General features: G+C 36.4%; 1 protein-coding gene across 1 annotated transcript in view; it reads left to right on the top strand.

The window, feature by feature from the left end:
• Positions 1–16,491, top strand: part of Agmo (alkylglycerol monooxygenase) — a 401,155-nt gene that overhangs the window by 196,804 nt on the left and 187,860 nt on the right. The window contains exons 11-12 of the mRNA XM_052185926.1: positions 3,141–3,223; positions 3,998–4,103. Coding sequence (XP_052041886.1) covers positions 3,141–3,223; positions 3,998–4,103 — 189 coding nt within the window. The remainder of the gene's footprint in view (positions 1–3,140; positions 3,224–3,997; positions 4,104–16,491) is intronic.

Here is a 16,491-nt window from a genome sequence, read left to right as displayed (position 1 = left end):
GTACCAACTTCTGTCTTAGTTAAGGTTTCCATTGTGAGAAGAAAAGAAGACCAAGGCAACTCTTACAAAAGATAGCATTTATTTGGGGCTAGCTTAAGGGTTTGTAGTTTCAGTCCATTATCATCATGGTCAGAAGTACAAGAGTGTCTAGGCAGGCATGGCTCTGGAGAACGTGAGTATTCTGCATTCAAGGGAAGTCAGAAGCAGACTTTATTCAGGCAGCTAGGAGGAGGGTCTCAAAGCCCACAGCCCACAGTGACATACCTTTTCCAACAAGGCCACACTTCGTAATAGCATCATTCTCTGAGCCAATCATACTCAAACCACCACACATAGTAATCAAAAGACATGTGAATTCCTGAATGAAGTTGGCATCTACTCCTCCATTATTTGGTAGCAAATTAGTGCAACATGGAGTCTTTATTTGTTTCGACTTATCAAAACCTTCCAAGCAAAACAAAAAGTATTATTTTGAGTCTCCTATGGTATTTATAGGTATTTATATTTAATTTTGATTTTAATATCATTATTAGATTGTTATCAATATTAGCCTAAACATTTAAACATAGCAGCAAGAATTTGAGTCACAAATCTATCACACTTCCATGTTTTAGTTCTTACTAATGTCATATTTTATGTCACATGCACTTAGATGTTAAATAATTTTCCCACCGTCACTTGGCTAATAGGTATGTAGACGTTGCACCAAATCATTTTACTAATCTATATGGCAAAACCAAGTAAAACAGTAGGACAAGAAAAGCATCTTTCTTTAAAGAAAAATGTTTCTATAATTGAGTATTAACTTACTCAAGCACACACTAGTTATTCTTATACCAATATTTCCAAAGCAGCAGTTATTGCTGGGGTCATAATTGAATAATTGGGTTCCCACTTTCCTAGTTTTGCAACACACACCACCTGCAGTTTTTCCTTCCTACTGCACATGCCTCCAGTGTATCCCACTAAGCATCCCCTGATGCCCTTCCCTTTTTACACCATAACTGTGTGCAAGTCTCATGTTCAACCACTTGCCATGCCTGTCAGAATCAAAGTTAATATCCAAATTAATAAAAATCAGAAAAGAAAAGGGGAAGAATAATAACAGCCACCAAGAATATCCAGAGAACAAGAACGTATTTTAGAAATCTGTACTTCACCAAATTGAAAAATCCAAAAGAAACAGGTCATTTCTTCCATAGGAATCCCTTACCAAAGTTAAATTGAGATCTGACAAACAATTGAAATGGATCTGGTGGTGGTTTGAATAAGGAATACTATCATATATTCATGTGTTTTAATGCTCGACCACAGGGAGTGGCACTATTAGGAGGTATGACCTTATTGGAGATATGGCCTGGTAGAGTAAATGTATCTCTGAAGAGGGGGGCACTTTGAGGTCTTAAACACTCAAGTATGCCCAATGTGAAGCACATCTAGTCTCCTCCTGGCTGCCATTGGATCAAGATGTAGAACTCTTGGCACCTCTAGCACCATGTCTACCTGTACTCTGCCATGCTTCTCACCTTGATGATAATGGACTAAACTTCTGACTGTAAGCCAGCCACAATTAAATGTTGTTCTTAATAAGAATAGCCTTGGTCATGGTGACTCTTCAAGGATGGTAAACCCTAAGTAAGACAGAAATTGGTACTAAAGTCAGCCAAGAGGAGACTGCATGTGTTTGACACTGGGTATAGCTTAAGCATTTAAGAAACCAAAGCCCCACATCTACAGTGACACACTTTCTCTTTCAAGGCCACACCTCCTAATAGTGCCATTCGTTCTAGTGAAACATTCAAACACATGAATTTATGGAGGACATATCTATTCAAACCAACATATTCCACTCCCTGGACCCCATAGCTCATAGCATAATGCAAAATGCCTTTAGTCTAATTTTTAAAGTTTCCAAAGTCTATCACAATCTCAACAATGTTTCAAAGTCAAAAGTTTGAAAGTTCAAAGTCTCTTCTAAGATTAATGCGACATCTTAAGTGCAACTCCCTATAAAATCAAAATAAAAAAGCAGATCTTATGCTTCCAACACATGACACAGGATACACATTACCATTCCAAAACACAGAGAAGGTGTGAAAACACTGGACAAAAGCAAGGCTGAAAACCAGCTGGGCAAACTCCAAACTCTGCATCTCCATACTGGATGTCAAAATGTTATTCAGGTTCCAACTCCTCTCAGCTTCATTGATGACAGTACACTTCTTTCTCTTGGGCTGATTCTACACCCTGTTAGCAGCTTTCCTCAGCAGGTATCCCACAGCTCTGGCATCTCTAACATTTCAATCTCCAAGGCCACCCCCAGACTTCACCTTCACAGCTCCATGCAATGGCCTCATTTGCCCTCCTTTAGTCAGTGAGGGAGATTTCTTGACTCTAAAGCTGGAACCACTTAGCTGAACCTGCCAAATTTTGCTACTTGCTGTGGCTGGAGCATGACCCTCTTGTTCAATTACATCTTCACCAGCTTTCTGATACCCAGAAGCTGCACAATTTCAAATGTGTTGGGCCTTCTCACATCAATAATTAACCAAGAACATGTCCCCATAGTCTTGACTATTGGTCAGTCATATGGAAGTGTTTCCTTGGTTGATATTTTGTCTTCTTGATGACTCTAGCTTTTACATAAAAACCAAAAAAACTGAAAATAAATATAAAACCACTAACTAACACAGGTCTGTTGAACACCTTTTCCTTTATATAATTTTTGTAGAATGAAGTTTGAAATTCAAACTAGATTTAATTGTTCAGGTTAAAAATAAGTACTAGAATATAATACTTATATAAGAAATTATATATTCTTAAATGTATAATTTTTATCAATGTTTGTGAACTCACATGGTTTAAATTGCTATCTATAAAAGTCAAAAATTCAAAGGAGACAAGTAGAAATAACAGTTTAAAAAATGTTCACGATGAAAATATGTTTCCTTCTGAACTATGTGATTAGGTTACTTACTGGCACTAGAAAACACAAAATGTCCTCTGTATCCATCACCTTTGTGAAGTTGTAAATGGTATACTGGAAAATAAAGACTGTTTCCAGGGCAGCACTGGCTATGAATGTTCCTTCTAAGTCCTCTAATGAATTCTTTCCTTTAACCTCTGTGTTTGTTTGACAGGAACTATCCCAGGTCACTCTTCTTCTCAGGGTCCTCTTTATTATCCTGACCTTGACATCTATTGGTTTCCTTCTGGATCAAAGGCAAGATATGAATTTTTCATACTACTATAAAATATCAGTATAATAAAGATGTTTAAAATTTAGTTTTTAAAACTTAGTGTTTTGTACCATTGTTTTAAATGAGCTAACACTATCAGTTGTCCTGCTAACCCATTTTTATTGTTCTGAAGAGAACCTCACATGCCTTACATTCTAGACTTGTATTTGTTGATATTTCATTGTTTTGCTTTCACCATTTCACTGAATTTCTCTGCTTGGCCTCTAAACGTCAGAATGTCCTAACTTTCTGGATCCTTCTCATTCTCTGGCTCTTTCTGTCTTCATCTACAACCTGTCACTATAGAATTATCCTGGGAAAACTGACTTCTCCCTCACTGCTCTATTACTCTTTCAAGTAGCATCTCTTTCTTGTGTGTTTTCATGAGAGTTGGGTATATTTTATCCCTGATTCATTCTTTCAAATCTCTCTCCAATTTTCACTTTGTCTGCCCCTCAATTAGATGTCACTTTCAAACATAGCTGCTTCCTTCTACAAACTAACCTTATTAACCTATATTGTTTGGGATAGTTCATCACTGTTTTATTTTAACAATAAATTGTCAAAGCAGGTTTTCCTTAGACGATACATTTTGTTTATTATAAGACTATGTTCAAAGTACTTTAGAGACATATCACTTAATTATGTTAAATACTTATCTTGAAAATCAAAAGTAAATTTTATTGCTATTTAATTATAATATAAACACATATGGACAGTATTTAAAGCTAATGAATATTAACACCATGTTATGTTAGACCACAGGCAGCTATTGTGGAAACCCTCCGGTGCCTGTTGTTCTTGAGCCTCTACAGATTTGGACACCTAAAGCCTCTTATTCCATCTTTATCGTTTGCATTTGAGGTAAGGCATTTTCTGAATTACTCAATTCACTCATGAAATGATGTTTTCTCTCTATTGAATTTCTGCCCAGTATTTATAGATAAGTTTTTCTGTGCACTATATCTTGAATTACTACTTGTAAAACTCAGATAGTTAATATCTGTAATTTATGTTGTTCTTATCCCAAAATCTTGGCTGATATTATTAAGTTACAGAGATTGGACAAAATAAATTGCACAACATTTTGAAGAAAACCAGCATGCATTGTAGGTTCTCAAGAATTTAGTAGTAAAAGTGGCTCTACAAGGATACTGGCATCTAATTCTATTAAAGAAAGCTTTGGAAACAAAATCAAGTGTTTGGTAATTTTAAATTGCCTATAACAGAAGTAATCATATGTAAAAGTAACTTTTATTCATCAGATGTAACTGTTATTTCATAGGGTTACCACTGAATAAACTTACCCTATGTAGCTCTTTCTGAACTATGAGTGGCTGGTTCAACTCCTTTGATCTGGCTCAAACTCCTCTCCATGCTGACTGATTCAAACTGACATCTCTCAGCATCTCACTGAATTGCTCTTCTTGGTCTCTAACTCTTGAATTCATTGTAATCTTCTGACTCCTTCTCATTCTCTGGTTCTTTCTGTCTTCACCTACAACCTGTCTCTGTAAAATCATCCCTGTAAAACTGTCTTCTCCCTATCCCTCCCCCCACTACTCTTTTAAGTAGCATCTCTTTCTTCTGTGTTCTCATGAGAATTGGACATATGTTTTCCCTGATGTATTCCATGAAATCTTTCTATGATTTATCACTTTATCTGACCCTTAAATAGATGTCATTTTCAAACATAGCTCCTTCCTTCTACAAACAACCTTACTTACCTATATTGCCTGGGATTAAAGGTGTGTACTAAGGACATGTTTGTATTCCAACTGAAGGAATAAAAGGTGTGTAGTGTGTCTTCACTCTAGCTGGATCACACAGGTCTTGGAGGTCTTTGGACACATTCGCTTGCCAGAGCAGCCATATTGCTGGATTTAAAATCCTTTATAATTATATATGAAAAAATTATATATATTATATATAATTATATATGAAAACTTTTTAAAAATGTTAAGCTTGATTCCTGAACAATCTGGGACAAACCAACATGTTGGTTTACTTAAATGGAAGCATGAATCCTAACCTTCCCCAGTTAGCAAAGGATAAAGTGCTTTAGGTTGTTTTCTGTTACTGTGATAAAACAATGACCTAACACAGAGTGGAAGAGAGTTCACTTCATTTTTTTGTTTCCAGGTTACTGTTCATCATTGTGGGAAGTCAGGGCAGGAGCTGGAGACAGTACTGAAACAGAAACCAGAAACTTTGGAGAGATAATTATTCCTGCCTTGCATCCCAGGGCTATCTCTCTTTTATAGCTCAGGTCCACCTGTCTAGGGATCTTATCACCCACACCTTCTACATTAGTTAATAGAGTACTTCTCAAGCATGTTGGCATTTCTTTAATTAAGTCTCCTTTTTTCCAGTCTGTCAGGTTGACAACTAAAATTTGCTATCTTGTGGGTCCTTACTTTCATCCTTCTCTACTCCTGTTCTTTTACCCTTTCAATCTCCTAACACTGGATATGAGAAAGAAAGAAAAAAGACAGAGAGGTAAGGAAAGAGTTCCTTAAATAAATTCAGCAGTTGAAAAGATGGAGACATCATTACATTACTTCCTGCTGATTAAGAGTATCCAGTTTCTTGGGACAAGTTTGATCTTCACTGTCAGGATATCTAATTTCCTCCTTCTCCTCCTCCTCCTCAACCACCTCCTCCTTCTCCTCCTCCTCCTCCTCATCCTCCTCCTTCTTTGTGCACAGCTACTTAACAAACCATGACCAACAGTAAACAACAACAACCAACAACCCACCTATCCAGCTCTGGCATTTATATACCCTCTGACAACTTTCCAGAATTCCAAATATCACACATCTGCAGAAACTACCTGCAGTGGCAAAACCATGCTTCTGCTAGAGCACTAGGCAAATAATCGTCAGCCGTGGAACTGAAGCAGGCCCATATTGCACAACTGGAATTAAAATGATAATTTATTTGTTATAATGTTAATATGTTTTTAAGGAAATCAAAACTCCAAAGTTGTCACTACAGATTACTACATAAACTGATGCAAAGATATACATTGTAATGATTATAAATTTGATAAAATTTTGGAATAAGTTTGTCATTGTAAAGACATAAATACTTTTAACCAAGTATTTCACTTGTATGAATTTATGCATAAGAATGATATGCTGACATGCATGGGTTGATGTATATGCAATAGAACTCCTTGTATCATTGCCTGTAATGATGCAACAGTAAGAATCATCTAATAACACTCACAGGTGAGTATTAAACAATTGTGTCTTGTTTATAAAACAAAATCTACATATAAAATATAAAAATAGAGAATCTGTTAGAATAAATATATATATATATGTCTCAAAATTCTAAACAATATATGTGAAATGTACAATGCTATAATGGGTGAAGAGCTATAAATGCAGGCAGTAGATTTCAAATAAGTGAGTTAAGGTGCTTTATTGAGTGTTTTTAATATGCTTCAGAAAATAAAGGAGAGCATAACACATAGTTTAGTGTGCAAAAGTAAGGTGAATTTTGTGGTTAGAAAGGAGAAACCAATACTTTTTATTAAATAATTTTCCTTAGTACCTCTTAAGTTATTGAGCCGTAAGAGCATATTTTGTATTTTTAAATGATAGGAATTTCAGCAGTAAAGCATAAAGTCTAAATATCAAAATCTTGTGCCATGAGATGCACAGCTTTGAACCTGAATTGGGCAATGAAGGCATCATAATAGAACAGACAGACAAGAAAGCTGAGGTAAGGTCTCACATGTTCTCTGGTGGGCATTCACCAGAAGCCCAGGAACGTGGCACACTTATTATCTAATGCTAACAGAGAAGCTGGGTTTATAATATGCATGGAATGAGGAAGAAATGGGCTAGCTAATATTGATAGGGAGTCTTTATAGGAGACATGCTTTAGGTTGTAGTCATTTGAATGAGGAAGGAATGATCAAAACATTATGCAAACACTGGTTCTAGAAATAGGTAAGTGGTTTGTAAAATTTGTGCTTTACCATCCCTCTGGGTCTAACCCAGGGAAGACCTTGTCCTTTCTATGAGTCTGAGGTGTTGAGAGAGCTTGATATGGTCATGTTTGTGTCATGGATAAATATTCATTGGGAATCTACTTTCCCTTTTTCTGACTAACCTTAAGTTCCTCATCAAAAAACAAACAAAAAACCAATATACCAACAAACTCTACTAAACCAAGACAATAAAAATAAAACCACACAGAAACAAACAAAACACCAATCTTTAACCAAGGAAAAGTATATAGATAGGTAGGTAGGTAGGTAGGTTGGTAGGTAGATAGATAGATAGATAGATAGATAGATAGATAGATAGATAGATAGATAGATAGATGGATGGATGGATAGATGGATAGATGGATAGATGGATAGATGAATAGATGGCTATAGATGGATAGATAGATAAAGCTGGTATGTATTAGTCAACTACTCCTGAACAAGAAGCCTGTCCTGAAGTGGTTGATATACCCAGTGTCACTTATTGGAGAAACTGATTTTCCACCTCCCTTAACTTTTAAGTGATAGGGTAGTTGTTAACATTTACTCAAGTGGTTAGGTATTCATTCATTCATTTTAATAGAACAAAATAAAATATAATAAAATAAAGCAAAAGCTGTCACAATGAAATTGGGTATGATAAAACAATAGAAGAAAATAACCCAAGAAAAGGTAAAAGAATCAGAGACTCACTTGTTTTGCACACTTAAGATTTCCAACACTAAACTAGAAAACATAATATAAACACAGAGGACCCATGTAGGTCCATGCAGCTTGCCTCTGCTCTGGGGCATCATATTGCTATGTTCATATTGATTCAGAGGGCCTTGGTTTTTTTCATATTCTTGATTCCTTCTGGCTCTTACACTCATTCTAACAACTTTTCTATGGGGTTCCCTGAACTCTAAGGGGATGTATTTAATGGAGACATCCGATTTAAGGCTAAGGGTCCCAAGGTCTCTAAATATTTCATACTATCTGATTACAAGTCTATATTTCTTCCCATTTCCTTTAGGAAAAAGATTCTTTGATGATAGCTGAGCAAGACACTGAAATATGAATATAGCAGGATATCATTAGGAGTCATTTTATCACTACACAGTTTTAGTCCAGTATTATTTGCTTTTTTTTATTCGATATAATTTATTTACATTTCAAATGATTTCCCCTTTTCTAGCCCCCCCCCACTCCCCGAAAGTCCCGTAAGCCCCCTTCTCTTCCCCTGTCCTCCCTCCCACCCCTTCCCAGTTCCCCGTTCTGGTTTTGCCAAATACTGTTTCACTGAGTCTTTCCAGAACCAGGGACCACTCCTGCTTTCTTCTTGTATCTCTTTTGATGTGTGGATTATGTTTTGGGTATTCCAGTTTTCTAGGTTAATAACCACTTATTAGTGAGTGCTTTTAACCTAGATACCTCAGCTATCTATTCTCATGTTTGTGGTCACCCAAGCACTGTCAAGTATGGGTTCCATCTTCTGGAGTGGGCCTTAAGTCAAATAAGTTATTGGTTGGTTATTTTTGCAAGGTTTGTGATGCCACTTCCCTGGCATATCTTGCAGACAGTACACCATTGTAGATAAAAGATTTGTGGCTATCTTGGTTTTTACATTTCTCTTTTGAGAGTATGTATGGTATAGTACTGTACCAATAGACATTGAAAGGTAGAGGTGAAGGTTCTATATAGTCATAGTTACTAGTTCAATTTCTCCTTCTTCAGTGGCTTGTGTATGTATTTAGAAATGTGGTAATGCTGTCAGTTTGTGGAAAGCAACCTATAGTCTTGGCAATAGCTTGGGTTGTTTGGGGATTACCTGTGAGATCCCCTACGGACAGCAAAATAATTAGAAATCACCCATTGACAATAGATGGCCAGACAGAGGCCCCATTGCTTGGTAATTCTACTTAGAACACTTTCATATATGTTATATTAAGAAGTTTCTACTGTAACAGGCTTTCATACTATCCCTTAAATGCTACTCAGTTTTAGTTAACTGCCCCCAGTATTCTGTCCCCAAATCTTCTCTCTCCTCCCCCCTAATGATTCTCTCATTCTAGACTCGTATCATCCATTCATAACTAACTATTCTATTTCCCTTTCCTAATGAGATGAAAAAACACAAATATATTTATGTTTTGGGCATCTCTCTGCTTTAGAATATATGACTGACTCTGTATCTACTATAGTTGTTACAATATCTTCTGTTTTAAACAGAAGATATTTTGAAATATTGAAAGTAGACTTATTTCATATATTATATTCTAATTATGTTTTCCCCCGAGATTCTCCCAGATAATCCCCACTTTGCCACCCACCCAAGTTCGCACTCTTCTTTTGTTCATTAGAAATGGCACCATGAGATGTTTTAGAAAAATGGATGCAACAAGAACAACAAAAAAAATCCTAAGTAAGGTAATCCAGGAACACAAATGTGGTATGCATTCACTGACATGTAGATATTATCTGTGATGTCAATGACAAACAAGGTACAATTCACAAACAATACCCACAGCAGCAGGAACAGAACAGTTCAAAATTCATTTACTCAATAAATATTAAATTTGTATGGATAGCATTTGCCATTAGATGACATCCAACAAAACTGAGCAAAGCATATTGGTACAATTTTTAAACTAAATAGAAGAATGAATTAAATATGTATTGATTTTACATTGAAAGGACCACATCCTGACATGGCCTCTGTTACCCATGTACTTGAGAAAAATATACACTAACAGAAAGCTCAGAAGTTAGCACTGTCATGTTTCAATAAATATTTCTTCATTTCTTCTAAAATTCTCTAGAATTTTTTAAAGATTTATTTATTTATTTTATGTATATATACATAAAGATTTATTTATTTATTATATATATACCAAAAATATTTGTTTATTTATTTATATACATGAGTACACTGTAGCTGTGCACATGGTTGTGAGCCACCATATGGTTGCTGGGAATTGAACTCAGGACCTCTGGAAGAACAGTCAGTGCTCTTAACCGCTCAGCCATCTCTTCAGTCCCTTTTATATTATTTTTTAAAATATTTATTTATTTATTTTATACATATGAGCACATCACCATTGCTCTCTTCAGACACGCTAGAAGAGGGCACCAGACCCATTACAGATGGTTATGATCCACCATGTGGTTGCTGGGAATTGAACTCAGGACCTCTGGAAGAGCAGTCGGTGCTCTTAACCACTGAGCCATCACTCCAGCCCCTACATTTTTTAATACAGTAAAATTGAACACTTCTTGCTGTTCTTGTTTCCATGTAACACACTATCCTAAAACATAATGGTCTCAAATAAAGAATTGGTTTCCTCATAGACTTACATCACTCCACTGCTCCCACTGAGCTTCCCCCTAGACTGCATTAACCTTCGACGGTCAGCTGAAATGAAACGACACATCAGAAGCTCAGAGGGATGTTACTATTACTTCTGCATGGCTCCTCACTATCCAGTTTGCAAGGCCAGTCATATGAGAGCTGAACCTGCTACATTCCATGAAGCAGGGTTTCTGCAGAATTCACTCTTTTATAAAAAAAGATTTAAATAATTTATTTTTATTCACTTTACATCCTGATCACAGCTCCCTCCTTCCCCCTTCTCAGTTCTATCCTTATGAGTTCCTACTCCCATTTACACCATTCTCTTTTCTTCAGAGAAATGAGAGCTCCTCTTGGATGCCATCTCCCTCTGGAATATCTATTCACAATAGGACTAGGCACATCCTCTTTCATTGTGGCCCAAGTAGGCAGTCCACGCAGGGGAAGAGGATCCAATTGCAGTGAACAGAGACTGTAACAACCCCTGCTCCAATTGTTAGGGGAATTGGTTACATGAAAACTAATCTACACATTTCCTACAAATATGCAGGGGGGGCTATGTTCAGCCTTTATGTGCTCCTTGGTTCATGGCCCAGTCAATCTCTGTGAGCCCCCATTGGCCAAGGTTAGTTGACCATGTAGATCTCCTTGTGGTGTCCTTGACCACTTTGGCTTGCTCAATTCTATCTCCTACTCTTCACCCTAATGTTTGGCTGTGGGTCTGTGCATCTGCCTCTATCCAGTGCTGGATGAAGCCTCCGAGGAGACAGTTTTGCTAGGTTCCTGTCTGCAAACATAGTAGACTGTCATTAATAGTGTCCGGAGCTGGCTCTTACACACAGGATGGATCTCAAGTGGAGCAGTCATTGGCTGTTCCCGCAGTCTCTTCTCCATCTTTATTCTTGCATGTCTTACAAGCCAAATTTTGCTTGAAGATTTTGTGGCAATATTGATGTCCGCCTCCCTCTTCTGGAAGTCCTGCCTGACTACAGGTACCTTCTCCTTCATAGACTCCATAAATTCTCCTCTGTCCCAGACCTCCAGCTAGTCCCAGAGAAGCCCCCCATAGATTTCCATCCCTCTCTTGCCCTCCATTCCCCACACCTGATCGTCAACTCTGTTCCCCTCCTCAACTCCTCTCCTACCCAATTTCCTCTCTTCATCTGCATCAGATAACCATATTTTCCTTCTGGGTGAGATTTGTGCAGTTTCTCTTGTGGACTTCTTATTACACAGTTTCTTTGGGTCTGTAGATTTTTGTCTAGTTTTCTTGCATTGTATGACTAATAACCACTTATAAGTGAGTACATACCATATTTATCTTTCTGGGTTACCTTATTCGGGATGATATTTTCAAGTTCTGTCCAGTTACCCACAGAATCCAAGATGTCTTTGTAATAACTGAATAGTATTATATGTGTAGATGTACACATCCATTCTTCAGTTGATGAACATCTTGGTTGTTTGCAGGCTTTGGCTATTATGAAGCTTCTATGAACATAGTTGAGCAAATGTCCCTATTGTGCATCTTTTATATGCCCAGGAGTGGTATACCTGTGTCTTGAGGTAAAACTATTTCCAATTTTCTGAGAAACTACCAAATTGATTTCTAAAGTGGTTGTACAAGTTTGTATTCCAAACAGCAATGAAGGAGTATCCCCCTTGCTCCACAACCTTGACAGCATGAAGTATCACTTGAGTTTTTCATCTTAGCCATCCTGATTGGTATAAGATGACGAGTCTTAATGAGATGACTCAGGGTCATTTTGATTTGCATTTTACTGATATCCAATGATGTTCAACATTTCTTAAAGTGTTCCTCAGTCATTAGAGATTCTTCTGCTGAGAACTCTCTGTTTAGATTTGCACCCACAATTATTTAATTGCCTTATTTGATTCGTTAGTGTCTAGTTTCACTATTTGCAGATGTACAATAATGTACATAAGTGACCCCCAAAATTTTACTCTATTATGACATTTGGTCATCAAATAAATCTGCAAAGAGACATGTTTCTCCAGGTGGAGAAATGTCCATTTCTGTTGTTTATAAGGGCCTTGGAATTGATTGCAGAAGTGCACACATGAAAGTGTGAGCATAAAGAATTCTGCTTGTCACATGGCTGGATACATATCACAGTGACAATTAGGATGTAGCTGTAGTTGCTGAAGTTAGACAAATATGTTTTACTGCCAGCTATATCATTTCAACTTTACAAGTGTTCATTACACATGTAAGGACAGGGGTGTGTCTTACTCTCATTGGTGTATACACTATGGTTTTCAATACACAATTTTATTTTCACCTGAAACTAAATCACACATTCGACCAAACTTACAAATTTTATTATATTCATAGCAAATACAGTTTTATCATCTTTATTTTGGTATTATTCAGACGTTAGGTACTTTTATAGACTACAAACTCTGCACATATAAATAGCAATTACATTAAATTTAGTTGAAGTTTTATTTTATGGATATTTACAGTTTTAGTCATTTATAGCCTTTTGGAAATTTTAGATTATTTTCAAAAATAAAATACTTTATGCTGTCCAGAAAACATTATAATGTTAAAAGATCAGTTAATTATTAGTAGCATCATATGGCCATATGAAGTTTGGAGAACAACCTGATGAAGTTAGCCTTTTTCTTGTACATGAGATCTTCGAGCACCTGTACCTAGTGAGACCTAGGCTATCTCAAAGTCCTTATTATTTTAAAAATGTGATAACAATAATATGTTATCTCATCACTTATGCTTTTTATCATATATATTTAATTGAAAATAATTTATTAAAATGTTTTATTCTTTTTCATTTACATGCAATTTTCTTATTTTTATTATTAAAAATGCCTTCACATGTTTCTATATCAAGATATATTCATATACCAGTGGCATTTTCTAGATTTTTCTGGCTCAGTACTACAGTGAAAATTAATGTATTAAATTTCCTTATGATTGTGCATATACATGGAGTTTCCCTGGATTACATGGCTAGGTATTAAATTTCTAGACTTTATAAAATATGTGTTTAAATTATTTTGAGTTAAGGTCAAATCACTTTCTAAAGCATTTGTAAAATTCATTACTAAAGCATAAGTTTTCCCACCTAAATTTTAATTTTCAGATTTCTTACTCACTTTTCATCAACAGTATCAAATGTTTTAAGTATTTTATTCTTAAATAAAGTAATTTTATTCTTAAATGAAAGTAAGTATTTTATTCATAATCACAGTTTTTGCTTGGTACAGAGATCACTATCGCATGTTTGCTATTTGTTGTATTTCCTTCCTTGAGCTATGTTTGTTTTACTTTCATGTCTTTTCAAACCTCTTGTGTTTGGTTGTCTTCTCTTGGTTTTCAGAAGTTCTCTTTATGAACATAATATGAAAATATCTGGATTTGTTAAAGGTATCTTCCTTGAGCAGGATAAACTGGCTCAATGGTTGACAGTCTGTGAAAAGGAGTACCTGGGTTCTGATCTCATCACCCATATTGAAAGCTAGGCAGTCTAACACATATTAGTAACCCATGGCGTTAGACACAGAAGCAGAAGGGTACCTAAACTCACTTGTCAACAAATCCAACCAAACCAGGATTCTATATTTGTTGACTATCTCAAAAATTAAAGTAGAAATCCTATGAGGAAGAGGTAACATCTACCTCTGACTGCCATATGCACCTTCATGTATTTACAGAGTAAATCAAGATGGAGATGAGAAAAATTCACCAGATGCAATTTATATATATAAACATTGTCTCATTTATATGTTAGTAATAACAATTTCTTTCCATTCATAGGGAATCACCAGGTAATTATAATAATACAGTTGCACTGAATTATTGGGTTTCTCTGCTTGAAAAAAGGAGAAATATACTACCTTTGACAGGGTAACCTGTAAATGTCCCCATGAGTGTACTGGACATTGTGTGGTATTTCCCAGCATTGATGTCACACGCAAGGAGATAGTCATGTATGATCGCCTTCTCTGCATAAGCTTATTAAGACAGCTATAAATGAAAAGACACAGCCAGATGTCTGTGTGTCCAGCATTTGGAAAGCAGAGGGGGGAAGATGACGATTAGTTTGCAGCTGCCCTTTCCTACATAGTAAGCTCTAGTATCTTGGCTTCAATATTGAGAATGAACATAATTCAGAAAAAAAAAAAAAACAACACCAAAGGGGTTAATGTATATTTTTTTACCTACCCTGCCTCTTTTCCTATAACCTTTATTGAAAAGTATTAGCATTAGAATCTATCAAGAGAAGTTGCTTCCCGCCCTTCAGTCGGAAATAGATTTTAGTTCACAGAATTTTTTACATTGTTTTATGCAACACAGATCTACTATTTTTGATTAACAAAAAAATACTGTGAGCATCAGATTACAGATGTTAGAATGAACTTTTGTATCCAAGAACATAATGCTTTATATTTTAAAATCAGCTTAAGTGTATTTATTTTTATTTTAGTTTAGTATTTGATTGTCTCATTTTTATTTTTGTTTTATTTTTTTCTTTCATTCTGTTTTACTTTTGTTTGAAAATAGGAAATGATCCTCTGCCAAGGGCAAACATGTTGAATTTAGTTTAACATCACAAACCTTGGAATTTTGAGTAGGTTTTCAAATGGATACAATCCTTATTAATTATATTGTTTGGATAAAAATGGAGAGGCATGACCAGCTTTGTGCTTTCCAGCCTTCTGGCTTAACATCTCTGCATTTTTTTTCCTGGCGTTGCTACTACCAGAATCCTTTGTGGGTATAGTGTGTCAGTGACAGCAAGGTGAATTCTTAACTCAGCTTAAAGTAAACATTTTCTCCAAAGAAATTATTTCCATATCACTCCTGGTTTTCTTCTTGGCATTGAAATAGCAATGCCCTTCCACACACCTTTTCCCACGTAATCACCTGTCCCTGATTTGAAATAACAAAGAGCCGCACATTGTAACTCCTCTCCGGAATGTGCCTGGCTCTGTGCTGTGATTTATGACCTGAGCATCCGACATTCTCCATACATTATCAAGGAGGCCTTAAATAAAAGCAAACACAAGCTTGTGATAGAAAACCTTGTCAACACACATGAAATTAAACACATACCTGCTCTAATGTGCGGTTTTCCTTTTTTATTTTGACTCGTACAATGAGTAAGATAGGTGAGGATTCATGCTGGATAGGGTGTCACATTTCAAGTCTGAAACTGGAAGGGAATCTTCCCAGAAGGAGAGGGCACAGGATATTTAGGAGAGCATCCCCTTGGTTTCTACAAGGACCCGGCAAGGGCTAGATTGGGCTCTCCGTGATCTGTAAACTACTTGCACCATCATTAACCACAAGGCTAGAATGCCTCGTTCCAGATGCTCTGGCCAATGGACCGTAAAATTGCGAAGCATTTCGGCCAAGCCCAAGATTTTAAAAGCCCCCACCCCTCTCCTCTCAACAGTCTAACCCCCAATTCCCTCCGAAAAGCTGCTCATTATTCTTCCTCTGCCCCCTGATCTAAGCAAAAGAAATCCTTCTGGAATCAATTAGAAATGTCTGCCCTTGATGAGGTTTGCACGTGAGTTTAGAGCTGTGAGGCCGTGGTAGTGGCGGCCAACAGCTGCATTTTCGGGTGGTAAAGTCTGAGGAGGAATTTTCCAGGGTTTATTTACCATCATAAAATTTTTTTTAATAGGCAAGACATGTTGAGAGACAATCTTGTGTGCCTTTGAAAGTGAAGTTAAATTAGAATTGTATGTTTATTTCATTCATAATGAGGAGAGTGAAGATGTGTACTGGATCTGCCTTTTCCTCAAGAGGTTGTATCCAAAGATTAGACAGTTGAAAAGGGGTATTCTTGCAGGGGTAAAAGTGGGGGAAGCATTTATTATCTCCATAGTCATGTTAATGACCTATCAAATGAATACTGTCAAGG

This window comes from Apodemus sylvaticus, chromosome 6 (genome assembly GCF_947179515.1).
Source record: "Apodemus sylvaticus chromosome 6, mApoSyl1.1, whole genome shotgun sequence".
In the NCBI taxonomy this organism is placed as follows: Eukaryota; Metazoa; Chordata; class Mammalia; order Rodentia; family Muridae; genus Apodemus; species Apodemus sylvaticus.
Note: the sequence above shows the minus strand (reverse complement) of the source record. Positions and strands in the feature narration are given on the sequence as shown.